Source organism: Hylobates moloch, unplaced genomic scaffold (genome assembly GCF_009828535.3).
Source record: "Hylobates moloch isolate HMO894 unplaced genomic scaffold, HMol_V3 SCAFFOLD_5, whole genome shotgun sequence".
Taxonomy (NCBI): domain Eukaryota; kingdom Metazoa; phylum Chordata; class Mammalia; order Primates; family Hylobatidae; genus Hylobates; species Hylobates moloch.
The window spans coordinates 37,713,345-37,736,592 of NW_026652280.1; the positions used below are offsets into that span (position 1 = coordinate 37,713,345).

A 23,248-nucleotide genomic window follows, 5' to 3' on the forward strand; every position below is an offset into this window, starting at 1 on the left:
TTTTTTTTTAAAGAGACGGGGTCTCTTATGTTACTCAGCCTGGTGTCAAACTCCTGGACTCAAGCAATCCTCCTGCCTCAGCCTTCCATGTAGCTGAATGTCTGAAACTATAGGTGCACACCAACATGCCTAGCTAGTAACTCTTCTACATGTAAAATTAAAAGGGAAAAAAGGTAAGATCAAAAGAATACCAATTTTTTCTTTTTGGGGGGCAAGTTTCAATATTCATTCATCATGTAAATGTTAAAACCCTGACAGTTAACTTTCCAGGACTAGGAAAACTGAATAGATCAATGAGTGCCTTTTTGCTACCCCTTCTCAACAATCTTGGTTTTCAATTACTACTTAGCTAAATTATTTGGTTAACTCTCCCAGGCTGAAGGGCACTTTGATGAAGATTATAACTCAACTAAATCAATTCAGTGTCTAACACAGACTTACTTCTTCAATGTGCTTTTAGTACATTCAAAAGAAAGAAAAAATATTTAAAAATATTGTTATCTTTAGGGATTTTTCCTTTCGAATTTCAATCCAAGACCTTCTTAAGTCCATGCCAAATTGTCCCCTTGAGAATGGGACCAAAAGAACCAAAGAACCCCCTGGTCCTTTTGGGTTATCTTCCTTTATAGGTTCTCAAATCAATGGAACATCTTGCCTTTCTCAAACTTTGTGAGAACTGACATATCCCTAACTTGGTCCATTATTCCACTCCTTGATTATAATTGCAATCCCACAGTATAATGTGACGTCTTTAGTTTTTTCCAAAATTCCTGTTACTCCCTTTTCATTAATCACTTCTTTTATAGTGCTATAAATTAGCCTAGAGGTCCAGCATGGTGGCTTATGCCTGTAATCCCAGCAGTTTGGGAGGCTGAGGCAGGAGGATTGCTTGAGCCTAGGAGTTTGAGACCAGCCTGGGCAACACAGTGAGACATCATCTCTATATAAAAGAAACTATTCAAACATGGTGGTGCACACCTATAGTTCCAGCTCCTCCAGAGGATGTGGGAGGATCACTTGAGTCCGGGAGACTGAGACTGCAGTGAGCTGCGAGTGAGCCACTGCACTCCAGCCTGGGCAAAAAGGCGAGACCCTGCCTCCAAAACAAACAAACAAACAAACAAACAAACAAAAACAAAAACAAACAAAAAATTGGCCTAGAGAAGCAGTGTCCTTTTTTCCTCAAACTTCTGAAAAATAATCCTGTGATCAAGTCAATAATTTGACAAAAGCCTGAGCTGAATGAATGAGACTTCGTTACCATCATTACTAACTTTCTAGCTGCATCATTTTCTGTAATCACACAAAGAAAATAGCCATTTCTGGCCCAGGCGTGGTGGCTCACACCTCTAATTCCAACGCTTTGGGAGGCCGAGGCGGGTGGATCACTTGAGGTCAGGAGTTGGAGACCTGCCTGGCCAAAATGGTGAAACCCTGTCTCTACTAAAATTACAAAAATTAGCTGGGCGTGGCGACATGCACATGTAATCCCAGATACTCAGGAGGCTGAGGCAGAGAATTGCTTGAACCAAGGAGGCGGAGGTTGCAGTGAGCCGAGATTGCGCCACTGCACTCCAGTCTGGGCGACAGAGCGAGACTGTGTCTCAAAAAAAAAAATACACATATTATCTATATAGCCACTTCCTCTCATGGCTCTAAAACGTTTCTGCAATTTTGCAGCATCTGTTGTACGTCTCTTGTATACTTACTAAGGGGTTCTCTCATATGTTTGTACACTGAGGTTCCTATCCTATTAATAGTTTCTTTGAACAACATACACCTTTTTCAGTAATGTTTCCTTTCCTCCTAGGCCTTTGTCCTTTGAGGTTGCACTGACTATGATGAAATAAATCTTAAGATCTACTGTTTTTTTAATTGCTTTTAAAGTATGTATTGGTAACAACAGAAGCCATATATCATTCATAACTCCAATTCTTTCATAGCACAGATATGTAATGGGTGCTTACCATAGGGAGGTCACTGTTTACTGACTTAATGGGCATCATCTTTTATGCCATACTTGAGGACCTGCAGTGTAGACACTGCTTCATATTCTATCTACCTTTTCTCCTATTTTCAATTTTAATCTTCTAAATAAGAACAATACATTCTTCATGCAAACACATTCTTCTCAATCCTTAAATCTTAAGCATGTGTCACTGATACTTATTTTGGAAAGAGATTTCCATAAAGAATTTAAAGATGTGGTTTTAGGTGCTGGTTCTGCAAGTTACCAAATACGTAACCATAAATAAACAGCTTAACTTCTCTACACTTTCATCTTTTCATGAATTTAAAAACAATGTAGTGTATAAGTCCCAAACCTACACTTGTCGGAATCAAATAAAAGCAAGTAAAAAAAGTAATAACAACAGCTAACATTTATTAGTGCTCAGTATTTGCTGAGCAGTATGCTAAATCCTTTAAGTATTTTATCATTTACACTTAGTCTTCACAATAATCTCCAAAAACAGATATAACTACTATTCCTACTTTACAGAAGAGGATTTCATGACTTAGTAAAGGTTAAATAGCTAGTCAAGATCACAGCTGGGATTTGAATACAAAATGGTCTCTAAAGCCATGATCTTAATCCCTTCTCTATTTTAGTTCGCAATCTATGCTAAGAGGTTTTGTTGATATTAAAGCACTTTACACATGCAAGGTGATTATAAATGTAGTTACTATTATTAGTAATAACACTAACAATAATGACACCAGGAACTTAGTAATACAATTTTTTTCTTTTTGGTCTTCAACATTTAGAAGTGTGCCTTTGACAATGGTGAAGATGAAACAGGACTTGTACATAAAACTAAAATCTCAGGGAGCTCCTCTAATCAATGCTCTAGGACAAGTACCCATTTGATGCAATGGATTAATGCAAAATACTTTCTTTCAAAGGTAAACATTATAGTGGGTCAAACTACTTCAATCCCACTTTAGAAAATTAATTATGTGACCAGAAAATTCCTTGCTATCTTAATCTTGATTTTCAAGGATTATTTTGTGATTGTGATAATTTGTCAACGTTTATTCAAAAGATGCAGTACGACTAGCATATTCAACTAAATTTAAGTTAAAAGGATACTATAAAGAAAGTCCTTTTGGCCGGGGCGCGGTGGCTCACGCCTGTAATCCCAGCACCTTGGGAGGCTGAGGCAGGCGGATCACAAGGTCAGGAGTTCAAGACCAGCCTGGCTAACACAGTGAAGCCCTGTTTCTACTGAAAATACAAAAAAATTAGCCGGGCGTGGTGGCGGGCACCTGTAAGTCCCAGCTACTCGGGAGGCTGAGGCAGGAGAACGGCATGAACTTGGGAGGCAGAGCTTGCAGTGAGCCGAGATCGCTCCACTGCACTCCAGCCTGGGTGACAGAGCGAGACTCCGTCTCAGAAAAAAAAAAAAAAAAAAGTCCTTAAAGGATTTCCAAAAACTGAGAAAAATATCTCAGAAACCTTTCCAGCTCCTTCACTGCTCACTAAGAAATCAACAATATCATGAAGACTACTTAAATTTCCAAAGTATCTTGAAATACAGTGTCCTAGATAGCAGGCACAAGTAATATGGTTACCAGAAAGACGTACTCACCCACTGCAAATTTGTAAATTGGCACTCCAGATCAGTGCTGTCAGCAGAACTTTTGGCAATAATGGAAACGTTCTACATGTGCTCTGTCCAATAGATATCTTCTAGCCACAAGAGGTGTCTGAGCATTTGAAATGTGGTTAAAGTGACAGAGCAACTGAATTTTTAATGTTATTTAATTTTAATTAACCTAAATCTAAATTGCTACATGTGACTTGTGGCTCTCATATTAGACACTGCAGCTCCAGATTATAAATGACACTTTGAAGTGGTTGGCATGAACCTATTCTCAAGAAACAATAATTAAATGAACTTAAAAAAGCCAGCTCCTATTTAAACCTGAGATCTAGACCCTGGACCCACAGTGACTCCACACAGGCACTCTGTGGTTCAGCCTGAAACACCACCACATCTTACCACATCTTCCCTGCAACAGTGTTCACCTCTATACTCTACTCAACAACATTCCCATACCTATCTGTGTCACACAGACCACAAAGCATTTTTCATCTAGTCGTTACTTTCTCTTTGCCTCCTCTTAATCAAATTGACAGAAACTAAAGCACACTCCAAAGGCATCAAGCAGAGCTGCTCAAATGAAAAGGAGACAGTGGAGAAGCATGCTTTTGCACTAACCTTTCATGTCTAAAGACATGGTTTCAAATATAAATCAAACACTAAAGCTTGGTAGTCACATCCAAAACCCCAGGTGGATATGCATTCTAGTCATAAAACTCTTATAATATGACAAGCTGAAAAACAGAGATGGGAACAATGGGTAAATTTGTTCAAGTAAGGCCCACAACCACCAAAAGCCTGGGTCATGGACAATGAAAGTTTAATAAATGCTCCAGAAGTCTGGTCTTTTATTATTTTCACAAATCAATTCAAACGGAAAGACACTGTATTACTAAAAATTAATTAGGGAAACTTAGAAATGGGAAAAAGAAGAAAATGGGGCAGGGGGTTGGGGGCTGATAGTTTATTTAAATATATTCATTTGTTTCTGTTCTCTACTAGAAGCCTAAGAAATTCAAGTTATAAAAAATAAGAATTAAGGAAAATGGTTTTGTTTCCTTTTTTCATTCTCATTTTTCCTTAAAGCAAAACTAGGCATGTTCACAAAATCATGTAAAATCATGAGAGAGGTTAATTCTGCTAAACTCATCCTGAAAGGACTGGACTTTTAAAAACTGTCAAACTTGAAAAGCAGGCTTTCAAACTTCAGCTATTCATACTGTAATTAGAATTCAACTGTAATAGGTGAGCAATAAATCAGAAGAGGGTTAAGTCTGGCTTGTAGAGGAAGTTCGTTGCTTAATAATTATCTAACACCGTCTTTTCACAGGCCATTAAATAGTTAATCTTCATTTCACAGTCCTCTTGTCCATTATCCCTAGACAATCAAGACTGAAGTAGTTCTATAAGTGAGTAAACTTTCTTATACTGAAGTTTGAAAACTGTCACTATGCTACTTATTTAGGCTCATGGGTACCATGCATAGTAAAAATGCTTTGCTATTATTAAGATTTATGTATTCTTTTTAGTCTTAAGCCAATTGTCTTCTCAAAAATTAGAAACAATCATAGTAAATTCACTGGATGGAAAATAAAAGTGCAACAAGAAATAAACCATTTGGTTCTAACTACTTAACCCTCATCTATTTGAATACTAATTTTTTTTCTTAAAATGGTAGCGTGAGAAATACAGACATTACATCTACAATCTCTGTTCCTTCTGTATGAAACTGGAAGCAGGAGGCATACAAATACTTTCCCATGTTTAAAAGTTTATTATACCCAACACAATTTCAAAATGTTTTGAGAAAGAGAGTGACAATCTAACTGAACAACTTTTTAAAATGTGTCATCAGAAAAAGAGAGAGTGAAAGACAGCAGGCACTGTTGTGGCACAACTGTAAGAACAAATTAAGTATCTAAGCATAATTTTAAGAATGTAAGTATAATAATAATAAATTCAGTCAAAATAATTTTAAGTTAAGAGTATAATTTTAAGAATGTAAGTACCGAAGTATAGTCTCTCTAGTAAGTTAGTAAATCAACTAACTTAATTAATTTACCTACTCTCTTACTCTTTAGTAAGAGAGTAAATTAAGACCATACAAGTATCAAAATATATTTTCTCAAGTATAAGGGAAGACCATGTTTTAGGTGAGGAAAGAGTTGTTTTTCAGGAAGCCTCTCTAAAAATTTAAGAAGCAAGCACTAATCAAACAACAAAATTAAGAGCAAAGCCCTATTATTCACATTAGGCAAGCCCTATGTAACACTTTACCCTAGGCATACATATTACAGAAAAAAAGGAATGACCTGCAAACAATACATTCAAAGTTGCAAATTAATAACCACAATTTTATTCTCTACTAAGATAATAACTATGAAACCCAGGTAGATAATCCCAATTATTTCCTGTATCAGTACTTTTAGAATCAATTAAATATAAAGGGCTACATGAGACCACAAAAATCATCCACCCTAAACACCTGATTTTGCAAACTCAAAAATTATTTTCCCCAAGTTAGTAGAATGTCCAAAACTCTAACTCACAGTACAGTGCTCTTCCCACTATAATGCATTTCCATTGCCCAACCTTCCAATTTTGTCAAATCTTAAGACATCATTTTTAAAACATTTCTCTTCAATAGCAGCTGGGATATATAACAGTTCTGAAACCTCAAAAACCACAAGCTACTGCTATATCAAGAAGAGGGGAATATCGAGTTAGCCCAATACGCCAAGAAATAAAAAGATCTTCCTTCAAAGAGGGAGCAATTCCTTAAAAATGCTACAAACAGGACGCATTTTTCCCCTTTAAAAAAGTAATTACTCATTTTGATGGTTTCTGTTTAGTCTTTGGGGAACATAAGTTAATAGTAATGCAAGCTGTCACAGCACAGCAAGCTCAGATGTCTCCACTCCATTCAGAAGTTAAAAGTACAATTATATTAGGGATGAAAGAATGTGGAAAAGAGCTAGGCTCCAATTACTATCAGGAGGACTGTAAGCTGCTCAGTCTCATTAATTTTTATTCCCATTTTAAAGATTTACAAACCAATAAAAACTTATCTGAAAACTACTAACCATTCTGAACAATACAAACAGCACATAAATTTTAAAAACTATCTCTTGAAAAAGTAGGATCCACTTGGCTTCTCTAAAGAATTTAGACTGGGGATAATGATTGTTACCAATTAACAAAAACATTAAGAAGGCTTCTTTCCTACACCTCATTGAGCTCTGCACATGCTTAGTCATCATTTCTAGAGTTGCTAATGTGCACAAATAACTAAAAGACAAATATGAACAAGCATGAAGGGTTACTGTTCCAATCATAAAAAAGGTGACAATTAAGTCACATCTTTTTTCTAGTATAAAATTCAAAAGATTAAAATGAAAAATATATACTATTAATGTTGTGCTACATTAAAAAACCAGAAGTCCAACTGGGACTAATTCCTACAATTATACTCCATACACTGATGCCTGAAAAATGTCATAGTTGTTACAAAAATTATTTTTTAAACCCTCCATCAAAAATAATTAGGGAAAAAAATTAGAAACCTAATTTTTTAGGTGAACAGAAGCCTAAATAATGTGTTTAACAGAGAAACAATGTAGTTACATTGTGCAACTATAAAGCTTTATATTTCTTGACTCTGGCCATTCCCCCTCAGACTTAGAATTTCACCTACAATATGAATAATAATGGTTATTCTTAAAAGACAATTTAAGAACTTTTTTAAAATATTATTCTTTATTCTTTTTTAATTTAACCTTTTTCATTTATAGTGACCCACAGGCTATAAACGAATTGATTCTAATAAAATTTATATTAACTATTCAAGGTTTGTAAAAGGGACAGAGAGTAGCTCAAATGAAAGATCACCACTAAGATAAAGTCTTAAAGGTAGACATATGAAAAGCTTGAGACCTTTCCTATATCCCATGTCAGAATGCAAACAAAATCTCAGAATGAGCAGAAGAAATGAATACTAAATTTTATTTAATTATGGATGGGAGAAGCAGACAATAGTATATTGGTCAATACAGTTATCAGGTTGCTACGACATCATTTTTCCTTAAAAGAGCAATACAAAAGACAAAATGAACTTGACAAAAATTCTATGTTGAAGCACGAAGCCTAGCCAACCCAAGTACTTATTCTTCAAGATTTCTTCTATATGTGGGTAAAGGCAACAAACTTTTAAAAGCTTAGCATCAAAACTTCCTCCAGACTTTAGAGGCACTCCTACTAATAAGATTGCAAAAAAAAAAGTACGTGTTATAACTGTAAGAAAGTGTCCTAATCAGATAACTGTAAAAGGATCCCTAAACAATATCTAACACAGTGCTTTGTGAAAGGAAGTTCACAAAATAAATGACAGCATTGCAATTTATGCACAGAATAGAATTTAGTTTTTATATTTCTAAGTGAAAACACTTGATTAAAACAATTTTGAAAGAAAAAGGTAATAACTTCATCTGCTTACAAAGAAACTTTATACTAGTTAATTGTCTGAGTCATCTTCACTTCCAAATGGCATAAGCTTCTTTAGTATGTTACACTTACAACTTCAAGGCTATGTCACGAGAAAAAGTGGGTGGTCATCTTGAAAATATCACCAACGCTCCACATTTTCAAACCTGACAGATTTCCAGACATAAGGTCACATATTGTATGATTCCATTTATATGAAATTTCCAGAATAGGCAAATCCATATAGATAGTAAGTAGATTAGTAGTTGCCTGGAACTAAATGCAGGGAGGAGAAAATGGGAGTGACTGTTAATGGCGCACAGCTTCTTTTAGGGGTGATGAAAATATTCTAAAATTATATAGTGGTGATGATTACACAAGTCTGTAAATTTACTGAACCATCAGACTGTATGCTTTACAAGGGTGAATTTTATGGTATGTGAATGATATCTCAATAAAACAATTATTTAAAAGTTAGATTTAGATTTTTTTAAAAGTTCATAATGTCAAGGTATATATACTACAATAGACATCAGTCAGAGCTTTGCACCTGTTCCAAATGACTTTTTTTTACCTTGGCAAGGCGGCTCATCTGATCTTCTGAGAGAGTGCTACTTGTTCTGCCAGGAGTTTTTGTGGGTTCTGATCCATCTGCTTCTACATTAGGCCAGACTTTCAAGTCATGCATCCCTTGGCGAAACATGCTAGGGAAAAAGAAAATGTTCAGGGTAGAAGTAAATTAATACAGTTCATTACAGGAAATTTTAGATTCCTAAAAATAAAGAGAATTCTACACATGGAAATGTATATCTCCACTGCCAAGCTTTAAGTCCCCAATGGAATGTAAAGCAATTAATCAAGCAACTAAAATCCATGTCACACTGCTTTGCACATGCCATTCTTTTCTCCTCCAAGCACTCAGAACTATGACAGGGAATTCTACACAAAGAGTGGAAGGGGAGAAGGATGAGAAATGAGCACACACATTTCATCACTTTAGTGAAGATCTAAGGAATAACAGAGATCAAATTCCTAACCAACTGAAGAATGTCACATTTACAATGACTAAAATCAAAATTTAAATAATTACATAACTGTTTTCTTTAAATGACATTATAGTAGACTATATAGTCAAACTGCCTGTACTTGAATCACAGCTGTGCTATTACCCACATAACCTAGGGTAAACTACTTAACCTCTCTGTACCTCAGTTTCCTCTTTTATAAAATAGGATAAAAGGACTTGTACCCCACAAGGTAACTGGAAAAATTAAATAAATCAGTACAAGTAAAAAGTACTTAGAACAGTGACTGGCATACAGTAAGTATTCAATAAATGTTAGCTATTACTAGTCTGTCTGCTGTACAAATTGATTTTTCTCCTTTCTTTTCCATAAAGGGCATGTTCTAAAAGTGAATACAATAGTAGATTCATACAAAAACATTTCCCATGTCTGTAAATCAGAAATTTAGCACATAGCCAGAATTCAGCCTAAGTTTAGTTATCCTGCTTCAAAGTGAAAGAATATATAACCTTTGTCCTGTTTTTGTCAAAAAGCTACCAAGAAGATAAAAGATGAAACAAACTCATAAAGAGCTTTAGACAACTATGTGTTTTAATTATGCTGCTGCCAAGTTTCCATGTTTCTTTCTGATGGTGAGGTTAAAGATGGTTAATGTGCTTTCTTTTTAAAAAAATATTTTTGAACAAGAATTTTCAAACATAAAGTCTACTCAAACAGCAGCTACTCAAAGCTCAATAAGTTATTTCTTATTCTTAGAAATAAAAAGACCATAGAAATTGCAATAGAAAGAAAAAAACTAGACGTGTGTGTAAATGGACAGGCAAATCTAAAGCATTTCATACATTTTCACATTTAATACTTTAAAAAAAAAAAACAAGGCACAGGCTGGGCATGGTGGCTCACACCTGTAATCTCAGCATTTTGAGAGGCTGAGGCAGGCAGATCACTAGAGCTCAAGAGTATGAGACTAGCCTGGGCAACATGGCGAAACCCCACCTCTAAAAAATAAAAAATAAAAAACTAAAATTAGGTGGGTGCAGTGGCATATGCCTGTAGTTTTGGGGGAGCTGAGGCAGGAGGATTGCTTGAGCCTGGGAGGACCAGGCTATAGTGAGCCATGTTTGCACCACCGTACTCCAGCCTGGGTGAGCAAGTGACACCCTGTCTCAAAATTTAAAAAAAAAAAAAATTGTCTCCTTAACTGCTAATGGTTTACATAAATTTTTTCAAATCATTATTATAATGTTCTGGCTAATAAAAAATGTCTTCATAGATTTTCCTAAGGTAATAAAGATTTTCACTAAACATTATATAATGTGTATAAGTAATGATGCCATAAACATTTAGATTGGGAACTATAAAAGATAGCTACAAACTCATGAGCACAATAAGATCAAAGACCATATTTGTTAAAAGGTCTCTAAAGTTGGCAATAGAACAGGTAATTCTAGTAACTGTATTTGCAAAAGCTTACCTTATGGGCCCATACAAAATGCATTGACTGGCTGTGCTAAATCAAAATTCTCACTATTTATTTATCATGTTAAACATCAAAAGAAAGTTACAGTATAAAAACCACACATATACATGTCTCTTATAAAGTTAATTTTCTTTCTCTTTCAACTGAGATATAGATTCAACATTAAGCAGACCTGCTTAGAGCAGTCTCTAAGGGACTACGTACAGTGAGATGATAATATCACTTTAAATAAATATCCTTAAATGTACCTTCAGAAATAGCAGGAGGCTTCCCTTCCTTCTCTCTACCTTCCCATCCCCCAGTGAATACTTTGGCTGGCTGAACTTAACTAAATCAAAAACAAGCACATTTGGCAAGAAGTCAGTTTACTAAATGATTTAGGTGCCTTGGGATGGATCTAGAGAAGAGATTTAAGGATAGGGGACGTGGAGGGTATGGGTGATGCCAAGTGACTCAAATGAGCAAGTGAACATATTACTTTCTTTTGACACTAATGGAACTGTGCAGAGTTACACAGCCTCCAGGTGGCAAGGCAGAAGATGCTCAGAGCATCGTGTCCACTTGGGAAATTAAGCCAAACAGGCAAGACAGAAGAAACAGCACAGCAGGATCTCCTTCTGACTCCAGCAGAGGCCCCAGCAACAGCTGCTGTTGATATTCCAGCTTGCAGTGCCAAGCCACTACAGCACCAACTGCCTTGACTTCCAGGATTCACATTTAGAAAAAACAACTGCAAGAGAAATCTGCAGCTTGCGTGTGGTTCTTTGCCAGGTCAACCTAACAATCAATCCATTCTTTAGCTACTTTGGAATTTCACAAGCCAGACTTCCAAATTAAGGACGACAAATTATTCTAGCCTTATCCCTAACAAATCAGTGTTTCAATTATTAATTAGACTATTCTCCAAGAAGTTCTGCCTCACACTGACTCATGTAAACAAAACAGATATTAGCAAACAGCAAGAGCTGATAGTCACAAGATTACCAATACTACAATACTAGATGTCTTGAGGATCACTTTTAACAGCTACTAAGTACACATCAGAAACCTTTAGGGGAAAAGACGACGGATAGTTGGTGTTATTTCATTGCATAAGAAACATCTGAGGAAACTATGGTTAAAGGCAGCGTTTCCCTAAGTTATGAGAATGGTAGTGGCACATGGCATGGTTTTTGAGGACAGATGGAAGAAAATCTGCAAGTGCTTCTTGCTGAGACCACCCAGAATACTCATATTGCCCTGTCTCCCTGGATGGCAGCACCATGCAGGGAAGTAGCTGTGAGCCAGCAGCATAAGAAAATGTCTGCACTCTGCCGTAGCACCAGGAACATCCTGAACATCACCTTTCACAATCCAAAGCTGCACAAGAAGACCAGTAGCTGCTTAGGACTAGGGAATGCCTGGCTTTTCTCCAATGCGAGGCAGCTCACCCACAGGGCAAGGCTGCAGGACAGAGAGGAAAAAAAACAAAAAGTTGTTTTAATTTCATAGGGTTTCTTAGAATTCCTTCTTCTGAGGTGAAGGTCAGTAGAAGCGCCAGCACAGGGGGAATAGGAGTTGGTGATTTAGTCTTTTTGCACTCCACCCCCTCAAAATATCTCAGACCTATATTAAAATCTTACGTTATGTTAGTTATGTTTGGATAACTGCCCTACAACTATATAGAAGTTGAACTGATTAAAAATGAAAATGATGTAAAGCCTGATCTTCACCTTAATCTGAGAGTGAGCTGAATATCCCGTGTATATCTGACTATGCAAAATAGAACCATTCTAATTAAAGGACTTTTTTTCAGATATTGTATGCATATTTTGCAAATCAAATGAATTTCATATCATTTACATTCACTAGGGATTCTTTTGCTTCAATTTCTAAAATTTAATAGCATAGTTTTTATCATTACATTTAGTCTTGCTATTACCCACTAATGTTAAATAATACTTGTTTTCCATGTACACCAGGGATATCAAGCTTTTCTTTTAAAATAAGTGGAAGTTTAAATAAAGTAAGTTGGGTTAAATAAAGATATCAAGTAAAGAACAATAGGCCAGACACGGTGGCTCACGCCTGTAATCCCAGCATTTTGGGAGGGAGAGGCAGGCGGATCATCTGTGGTCAGGAGTTCAAGATCAGCCTGGCCAACATGGTGAAACCCTGCATATACTAAAAATACAAAAATTAGCTGGGCATGGTGGCATGGGCCTGTAATCCCAGCTATTCAGGAGGCTGAGGCAGGAGAATCGCTTGAACCCAGGAGGAGGAGGTTGCAGTGAACAGAGATCACACCACAGCAGGGCGACAGGGTGAGAATCCATCTCAAAAAAAAAAAAAGGACAATATACTTAGTAAAGAGATATGAATGGAATTCTAAAAGTGATAAGTAAATGACTCAAGTTGGAGAAATCAAGCTCTAAGTGAGATAATTTCACACAATCAGTGCTTCTCTCTAACAGGTTTCATTTATATCGGGCATCTGATGTGTTCGGGACATGAAGGAGTGTAGGATGACCTATTTTCCAGTTAGAGTTAAGAGAAAACAGATGACTTTCCAAGATTCAAAGTCTTATTTTAGTTAATGGCAGAAAACAAATTTAAGTAACCACTTACTTATTGCTACTGCTCCCTTTATAGAAATCCTTGGGGTTTAATGACTTTTTAAAGTAGAACAAGTGCTACTGATTTGTCTCCAGGCATGCTGCCAGCTTGGTTTGGATGGGAGGTAAAGGAATTTTCCTTTCACTGGGATATACACAGAATTACAAATAAAGTGGGCACCAAGGGAAGGAGTAAAGAAGAGGAACGCATGAATGCACGTATAAGTCATATTAATAAACTATCACAAAAGTCAGTTCAGTGCTTCTCAAAATGTGGTCCATAGGCTCCCTTTCACAGAATCACTCAGGATGCTGGTTTAAAATGCTGATTCTTGGGCCCCACCACAGACACACTGAGTTAGAACCCAGGAAGATGCTTTTCTCATAGGCTTCCCGGATGGTTCTCAAACATAGGTTGATTATTACTGATTTCATGTAGTACTTTTTAAAAAAATGTGCCAGAAGCCAAACAAAACAGTACCAAAAATCAATCTGAGAGTTTGTTTAGATGTAGGCAGTTCATTTCACTGCATCTGTGTATATTTCAATTGTCCCACAACTACATCCCAGTCAGAAAATCCTCTGAAACTAGATCCTAAAGTCCTCTAAAATGCCTGAGTACTAACACAGGTGTTTTTATGAGGGACCCTCCTGTTGATATTCCAGAAGGTAAACCACTTGTAATGAATCTGGGAGGAAAAACCAAGAGGAATGTCTGGTTATTTCTCAAAGATATTTAGCCACTAAAAAGAGCTATGCATTTTTCTTTTTCTTCTCTGTTGCAAACAAGCCCCTCCCTAGTAATGAAAAATAAGGGGTAAACACTCTGTAAAAGAAACAATACTGATTTAGTAATATGTCCATTCTGCTGTAACATGCTATTTTGTCAAAAAGTATATTTTAAAACTGAAAGTTACAATGTTTCAGACTATATCTAAATTATTTTTCCTGTATGAATTTTAATAACAAATATCTCTTTAATAGCCACATTAAACTAAAATACCGAGGTATTGGTAAGCAACCAAGCTATTCCAAATGGGATTACATCTAGATTTCATTCAAGAGTTCAGAAGCCTTTCTGACACACTCTATTCCTGGATAGAAAAGTTTAACATTATAAAGGCATCAATTCTCTCTTTAATTAACATATATAATTCAGTAAGATTTTCTAACAAAATAACAGTGAGTTTTTTAATTGAGAAAATATTAAAATTTATTTGCCAAAACAAACCTGGAAATATTTTAAAAGAAAGACTAAAAAGAATTATCCTTATCTAATATTTAAACATTTTATAATACTATCCTAACTGACAGAATAGCCCAGGAAGGATACCTAATATTTATTAAGGTCATTATAATATTTATTCAATACATAAATATATGATACAATATTTATCAGGCCCATTAAATGTATTTAGTAATGTAACAATCATAAACTACTCAATGAGGTAGATACTATTGTTCTTTCATTTAACATATGAAGACATTGAGGCATAAGATTACATAATTTGCCCAAGGATACACAGATACTAAGCAAAGAAGCCAAGATTTGAAGCCAGATAATCTACAACTTGCTTTCCTAACCACTATAGCACTATATACTATAATGCCTCTCTTAGACTTCAACACATGATGAATTGAGTATATAAGGATGCTATTTTAAAATAGCTGGATAAGACGGCTTATTTAATAAGCAGTGTTGAGACAAATATTCGAAACATTTGTTTTGGTTTTCTCTAAAAAACTATTCTCACTATATCACTCCTTTCACAAAAGTAATTTTAGATAAATCAAAGATTTTAATGTAAAGGAATAAAAGCATAACAGAAGAAAGCATTTTAAAGAATCTTAAATGGAAACTTTCTAAAACATTAAGTTCACAACCCAAAAACTAAAAAACTGATTCAAGATAATCATTTAAAATCCATTAAGAGTAAACAAATACATACTAATTCAAAAGAACAAACCAAACCAGAAAAGCAGTATTTGTAACATAACTCACAAAGGGCTAATTCCATTCATCTACAAAGACTCCTTATATATCAATAAGAAAACGACAACTCAAAAAAAAAGCAAAGAATTTTATGATATGTGAATTATATCTCAATTTCTAAAAAGGACAAAGTACATCAAAAAGCAATTCATGGAAACATAAACACAAATAGTCAATAAACACTCCAAAATACGATCTTCCTCATACTTAATGATGTAAAAATTAAATAACATTTTTAACTTTAAAGTAGACAAAAATTAAGACATTTGTAATATCCAAACAGATCTATACCATTTCACACTGAAAGGAACCAGAACTTCTTTCAGAGATTCCAGGTCTGGTGCACAAAATTACCAAATGAGCCTGGGAAAACTTGTCTACCAGAAAGCAAAGAAGCTACCAATCACTACTAGTGTACTGCCAAAAGGACATGGGGTCTACTTGAAGGGGCTCCTACTGACCAAAAATTAGATTTTTTGAGCACTATAAAGAATAAAGACAGCAACAGACTAAAACATATAAAAAACAAAATGCACAAAAGCCATCGATCACCACCTTTGCAAGTTACTAGGGCACAAACTCATTAGTCTTAAAATTGGTAAAGGGAAAGAAAGTTAAACATTTATCTGTCTTTCCTATATGAACTAAGTAAATACTTGATGAAAGACCAAGTTCTTCAGTGAAAAATTCCAATTAGTAAATGCAGAATAATAATAGAATGTCACAAATTCTCTAAAGATAAACTGAGCCCTCTGTCCCAGGAGAAAAACGATATAGAGAAAATATCCTTTGGGACTATGAGACTTTTTTTTTTTTTTACAATAAACATCTAGCATTTGTAAATGTTTCAAAAATTAAATTATCTTTTCTATCACAATCATTACCATCATTAGCAAATGAATGCTTTTTAATCCTGTTTTTCATCCTTTCTGTCAATATTATAAAAAAAGCAGATAAACCCTGTAACAAAGCAGTTATATGTCAAAGTCACTTTTCCCTAAAAGCAAGGTTCTATTTCCCAATGACTTCTACTTTCTAGTAGAAATCACATTACCAATCACCAACAGTAGAGCAATATAAATTGTATTTCTTAATCTATCTGTATATCCTATAGGAAATACATGTTAAATTCAGTGTAAGGAATGATCAAATCATATGTACCTAACTGTTTTACACTGGAGACTGGGCATAAACTATTAAAGCCTTCCCTCATTCCGAAAAAGAAAAGAGTCAGAAAGCTGCTACACTCCTACAGATGAGACCAACAGAATGCTTACCCGTATTTTCCAAAGAGCGAAACCGTTGTTCCTCCTACAGGCACTGCTTTTCCGGGTCCATACACATCCCATATGGTGAGGGCCACTTGGGCATTCCTGGGCAGATCAGGGTATTTTACTGGTAGTTTCAGCCATTCATTCCAGCTATGGAAATAAAGTTAACATAATTCAGAAATACATATATATATCTTTCTTTCAAATTAACAAACCACACAAAAAGTTTTGGCCAGAGGAGAAGGTTCCAAAAATGTTAAGTTAGTACTCTAAAAAATAATATGGCAGTCACCTCAATTTTGCTAAAGTAAACTTTCCATTTTAAATAAAAACATAATTGTTTTAATAGAGCTCATGAAAAACAGCTCTGTTAAATTTTTTAATCAAGAAACTCAGAAAATACCAAGACACCAGAGAATATAATGGAGGAAAAAACCTGGGAAAACATTTCAACCTGTTAGAACTTTTTAAACAAACTGTGATTTTCTTTAACCACTCTTCAAAACCCAATTTTACATTATGAAGATAAAATAATCAAAATTACTCATACTCAAAAGCACTTCTGAGAATAAATCAGGAAAAAAAAAACAATCAAAACAAAACCTCAAAGTAGAAAATCTACTACCTTTATCACATGAAGTTACCAGACTGCTCCAGACAGATATGTGACTTATGTGAGAATTTTCTGTTCCTCAAATGATTTCATTAATACTGATAACATTGAGCTATTAGTACTTTATGCTTTCAAAGCACATCTGTATGTATTATTTCACTAAGGAATGTTTGTTAATAATAATACAGTTAATGACACCACAGCTTTTTTTTAAACCCTCTATATATTTATGTAAATTCTCTTATACATTTAAACTTCACACTGTATTCATTTGATAATTTCAACCCTCTTCAAGAGAAGCTGGCTTTTAAATTCCAAAAGAATACTGTGCCAACAATATGCCAAACTAATACCTAGCAGACACATAGAATTCTATTTCTGTTTACTCAAAATTATTTGTTCACTCAAAGTTATTATCTAAGGGACATATCCTAGTCTATGTTAAATGCATCTGTATTGCTAAAACATTTAACAAAATTTCCAAAAACTTAAACAACAAATCATTTATATATACCATATAAATTATAGATGGCTATCAATTTCAAGAAAAAAGTTATTAAATCCTTTTCTTCTATGAAATACTTTTTTTAAAAAAAATCACATGCTTAAGAAAGCTAGTATCTACTACAGATAGGCTCAAACAACTAAATAAAATTATCTAATTACTAGCCACATGGTAGGAGAGGCTAAAAAGAAAAACACTAAGCAGTGCCATCTTTTGCCAATGAATAAACCACAGAAGTTAATTAACACTGGCTAAAGTTGAAGACAACAATAAGCGATAACATCCAAAATAATATTTTGAATATTATCCAAATTTCTTTTTGGATAATACTGTGAAATTTCTTATTCTGTATTCTGTCCTTTAATGACTATGAGACACCACCAATGACCAACTAATCATTTGTCTCAAACCTTTTGCTATCCAACACCAGGCAACAACACCTCTTTCAATCAAAGCAACTGCACTTAATATGTTTTATATACTAGGCTTCTGCAGAAGAGTTCTTTTGAAAAAAATGATCCTACTTTGGGAGGCCGAGGTGGGCAGATCACTTGAGGTCAGGAGTTCAAGATGAGCTTGGCCAACATGGTGAAACCCTGTCTCTACTAAAGATATAAAAACCAGCTGGGCATAGTGGCGCACATCTGTAGTCCCAGCTACTTGGGAGGCTGAGGCAGGAGATCACTTGAACCCAGAGGGTGAAGACTGCAGTGAGCCAAGTTCATGCAACTGCACTCCAGCCTGGCGACAGACCGAGATGCCATCTCAAAAAAAAGAAAAAAGAAAAAAGAAAAAAATGATCCTTCAGTTAAGAAGTCTGAAAACTGCTCTAGATATTCTAGAAGTTATAGAAAAATCTAGTCAGACACCAAAAAGGTATATATTTTGGACACCACTTTGTTCTCTTCCTCTTCATGAATCATCCCTACCCCATCCGCTAACCTTCATTAACCTTAAGATTACATTCACTTGGCAACAATCAAAACATCACAAGATTGCAAAGCCTAAATCTGGATGGCCCAATCCCCACCAGGTACTCCCATCACTGCATACCATTGTGCTAGCACTCGAATCTGATTAAAATACTTCTGAATCCTAACTTTGTAATTTTTGAATTAGATTGTATTATATGTCTTTCTAAAGCCATTTTCAAAACCTTTATGAGACAATGTGAAATATAAGTGTTCTTAAAAATGTAAACTACTTCCCTAAAGAATAATATTCACATAAGAAAAAAACTTAGAAATTTGCAGTACATACACCTAAAAATGAGAATTTACCTTAAGTGTAATTAAAGAAAGTACAAGTGTCCCTCATGGGATCTCTTAGTGTAGGAAAGAATAGGACATGATATGATAGACTTGAATAAATTTCGGATGAGTTCCTCATTATTAGAACTCTCACAACTCACTATCAGAAAGTCAGAAATCAAACAGATTTCAATAATTTAGAATCTCATGCTGGCCCTAAAATACTACCTGAACTAAGGAATGAAAAATTTGGATAGCAAGAGATCCCTTTATGATCTAATTTCTTCTTTCCAAGGTTTATAGAATATCTCTTTTAGGCAAATACTTATAAAGAATAAGGACTATTTAAAGTTTTTACCTCCACTCATTCTAGGATGGCAAGTTTTGTTTTGATGAATTACCAATAAATTCAACTTTCGAATACTAAAGAGCAGGATGTATAAAATATGCAAATGTTTTCTCTTAGTCTCCTAAAGACTATTCTTTTTTTTTTTTTTGAGATGGAGTCTCGTTCTGTTGCCCAGGTTGGAATGCAATGGCTCATTCTCAGCTCACTGCAACCTCTGCCTCCTGGGTTCTGGCGATTCTCCTGCCTCAGCCTCCCAAGTAGCTGGGATTACAGGTACCTGCCACGATGTCCAGCTAATTTTTGTATTTTTAGTAGAGAGGGGGTTTCACCCTGTGGGCCAGGCTGGTCTTGAACTCCTGACCTCAGGTGATCCACCTGTTGAGTATTTTTTTTAAAAGCCTATTCCACGGCATTTTATCCAAAATAAGGTGTTTTTCTAAATCTATTGTCTACATAGCTTAGAAATTTTAATTTCAAAGTCGTTTTAAATAATTTTAGAGTACTTTCAAGTACTTTCACAATTTAAAAACTACAAACTGTAAAAATTCAAACTTTTAGAAATCAAACATAGGAGTTTTTATATTCTTGCAAATATATAATATAAAAACTAATGCAGAGAAGAGTTGGCAAATGGGAGGAGGAGGAGAAAACCTTTAGTCTTCTAATTGAGAATTTGCTTTTGCTGTAATTTCCTTTTTTGTCAAGTCATGCAACAGAAGTCACTATACATTTTTCCTTACCAAAATGTTTTTGGCCTTCTAGACCTAAATTTGTTTTAACTCTCTTGTGAGTAATTGGTGACCTCAAAAATCTAATTAAAGCTTTGAGCTCTGTCCCTGAAAAAGTACACAAAACACAAAATTCTGCATACACCTTCAGGGGTTTGAAGACTTCCTGATTCCAGTCTAAGAATCTCTGATACAATTAAGGAATTCTGCTCCATTGTTTTAAGTGTGATGATGATGATACTGTAGTTATGCTTTAAAAACAGATAATACAGAAATACAGTTAAGGTGTTATAACGTTTGAGGTTTGTTACAAAATGAATACAAGATTGGTCATGAGTTAACAGTAGGTATATAACAGAAACTTAGGCGTTCACTGTATTATTCTATGTTTGTAGGTTTAAAATTTTCCAGAATAAAAAGTATTAAGTATATATATATTTTTTACGTGTGTGTGTATATCTACATACACATACACACATATCTATATACATATATATATCTATATACACACACATATATATAGATATACAGATAGATAGACTAGATAGACAAATATCTCTCCACAAAAGACTACTGAAGAATTTACACCATTAAAATACTTGGTTTTGATATGGCCACATCACCAGAGTTCAGGCTTCTGCTCTCTGAAAACCCTTTCCAGGTGACACCTGGAACACACAGGGTTGAATCCTCTATGGCACAGTCTGGCTGTCCATGTGGTCACATCCTGTCTTTCAGCATACAGCCTGGGCATCCTACACTGAGCCTACCAGAGTGCTGAATAACACTCACTGATCAAACATCAGAACTGCACTATATAATCTATCAAATAAGAAGTGTCAAGAAGTCAGATTAAGGATCCACAATGGGCCGGGCACGGTGGCTCACGCCTGTAATCCCAGCACTTTGGGAGGCCAAGGCGGGTGGATCACGAGGTCAGGAGATCGAGACCACGGTGAAACCCCGTCTCCACTAAAAATACAAAAACTTAGCCGGGCGCGGTGGCGGGCGCCTGTAGTCCCAGCTACTCGGAGAGGCTGAGGCAGGAGAATGGCGTGAACCCGGGAGGCGGAGCTTTCAGTGAGCCGAGATCGCGCCACTGCACTCCAGCCTGGGCTACAGAGCAAGACTCCGTCTCAAAAAAAAAAAAAAAAAAAAAAGAAAAAAGGATCCACAATACTCTTCTGAAAAAAACAGGAACTTCATGTTCATTATATTTACCCTGCATCTTGACAAGGTCTTGCTAATGTGCCATGCTGAATAAACTATGAATCTAAATAAATTAGTTTCATATGTAAAATAATAATAAAAATTTTATCTGAACAGATGGCAATAGATCTCTAAAAATCTGAGCTCCAAACATCAGGTTGGACAATATATCAGACTATCCAGAAGTATTTATGAGTTCAAGAGCACATGATGGTAAAGAATTTTAAAATGCCACAGACGTGTTTTTGTTTTTGGTCATGTAAATCAGTCAAGTGCTTATCAAAATGTCAATATGCTAAATACAAACAAATCCATTTCTATTTCAATTGCAGTTATAATACTGATATGCATAATACTTTATCTGAGTATGTTTCTACTTCAAATGATTTGATCAATGCCTATGGGTATTAAGAAATTCCTCTATAATCCTACTAAATTATACTTGCAGCATCCATAAAGAAAGGTAAGAACAGTCTGGAACATACCATATGCCAGAAAAAAACTTACTTCCATCTTGTACTAAATGCTTTGTAGGATGTTCTCACTGGCAAGGCCAAAGGCTTCCCTTCTGCAAAAACTTGACAAGTAACATAAAGATCAGAGCATGTCTCTTGGTATAGTCCTGAAAACTTCAACATTGGGTCTTCTAGGACAGCTTTATAACTCTTTTGTTCTCTCTTCCCTTCCAAGCTTCCTCTGAAAGCACAAGAGCAACAATGTTTTAGACATGAATTTTTTAAGCATGTACATATATACATAAGTACTAAGCATGTACATATATGCTTTAAGCATGTACATATATGCATAAGTACTAAAAAGTTTACCTTTGTGTTAAGGTGTGCTACCTAAACAACATTTTCCTGTATATGAAATTAATGTCATTTTTATATATGATAAGGGTTTCTTAAAATCCTAACATACCTAATATCAGTCCCACCTTCGTCAACACATTTCTCTATTTTATACTTCTGAATTTTAAATCCTGCCACCAACCCTTGATCTACCCTCTGGAAGTCACCAGCTTTCTGGGACTTGGTTTCATTTTCTTCATTTCAAGTTGACCACATATTCATCTATTCTTTCAGGAAACATTTACTATAGTAGACAAAGAAGCCCAGCAGAAAGAAAAGATAAGCAATACAGTATTACAATAAAATATTAAGTCATTGCTTCTGGGGAGAAAAATTTACTTTTAACTGCATGTTTTTATTCTACTCTTTCCATTTTTTTTTTCCTATGCATATGCATTGTCTGATCATTTCTTTAAAAAATAGTGGTATAAGTCATAAATAGATATGCACAGGATACTATCACAGAGGGAGGAACATTTTTTAGACATCAAGATTACATCAGATACTGTGCCAGGCATTTTATATTTTCTTTCTTACATAATTTTCACCATATTCTCATTTTATAAATGAGGAAACAGAGACTTATAAACTAAACTCATTATCCAAAGTCACAATCCACTCTCTCCGGCCTCCCTGGCTACAGCTCTCTCAGCCGCCCCCAATCTAGGCCTTGAGACGAGTCACGTACTTTCTCCCTCTCACTCCCAACAGGCCCCTGCCCCCACGTCCCTACGCCCCCAGCAATCCCACTCCCTGTCCTGAGGGTTCTCTTACATCTTAAGCTGGACGTTGATATCCAGGTCACAACTATAGATGTAGTGAAACTTCTCTGCTTCCCCCATCGCACCGTCTGCAAAGGTACCACCTACAGCGGGAACTTCAGCACAGGAAAAACAACATAACTGAACCGGCCGAGCCCCACAACACGAGAACTTCCGGTTCCGCCCTCTCCGGCAAGCCGCCAATCCCCGCCTGGAGTGAGTTCCGACGCGAAGGAACTTCCCGCCGAAACAACTCTTCCGCGCATGTGCACAAGGCGCCCACCATCTTGCTTAAGGGTGAATGTGTACGGGAAACGCCTAATCTGGTTACATTCCAGTTTTCCTGTCTTGACAGCACTTTTTTTTTTTCTTAAAGAAAAAGAGACGCTATCATTTGCGCTTGAGCTGTACCTTAAAGAATACGAAAGAAAATTCAATTCAAAAAGAATTATAACAGCTTTCACTGGCTGCCGGCTAAACGGGTTACAAGCACAAAAATTGGAATTTTACTAAGTTTAAATTCCAGTGGCCTTCC

At 35.6% G+C, this 23,248-nt stretch overlaps 1 protein-coding gene across 2 annotated transcripts in view; it reads right to left on the reverse strand.

Moving 5' to 3' along the window:
- PIK3C3 (phosphatidylinositol 3-kinase catalytic subunit type 3) overlaps window positions 1-22,871 on the reverse strand; it is a 133,770-nt gene extending 110,899 nt beyond the window's left edge. For both annotated transcript variants that reach the window (XM_032152425.2, XM_032152426.2), the window contains exons 1-4: window positions 22,727-22,871; window positions 21,609-21,797; window positions 16,454-16,597; window positions 8,659-8,788 (exon numbers count right to left, since the gene is read on the reverse strand). In XM_032152425.2, the coding sequence (XP_032008316.1) occupies window positions 8,659-8,788; window positions 16,454-16,597; window positions 21,609-21,797; window positions 22,727-22,794 (531 nt within the window). In that variant the 5' untranslated portion in view covers window positions 22,795-22,871. The remainder of the gene's footprint in view (window positions 1-8,658; window positions 8,789-16,453; window positions 16,598-21,608; window positions 21,798-22,726) is intronic.
- Window positions 22,872-23,248: the final 377 nt, after the last annotated feature.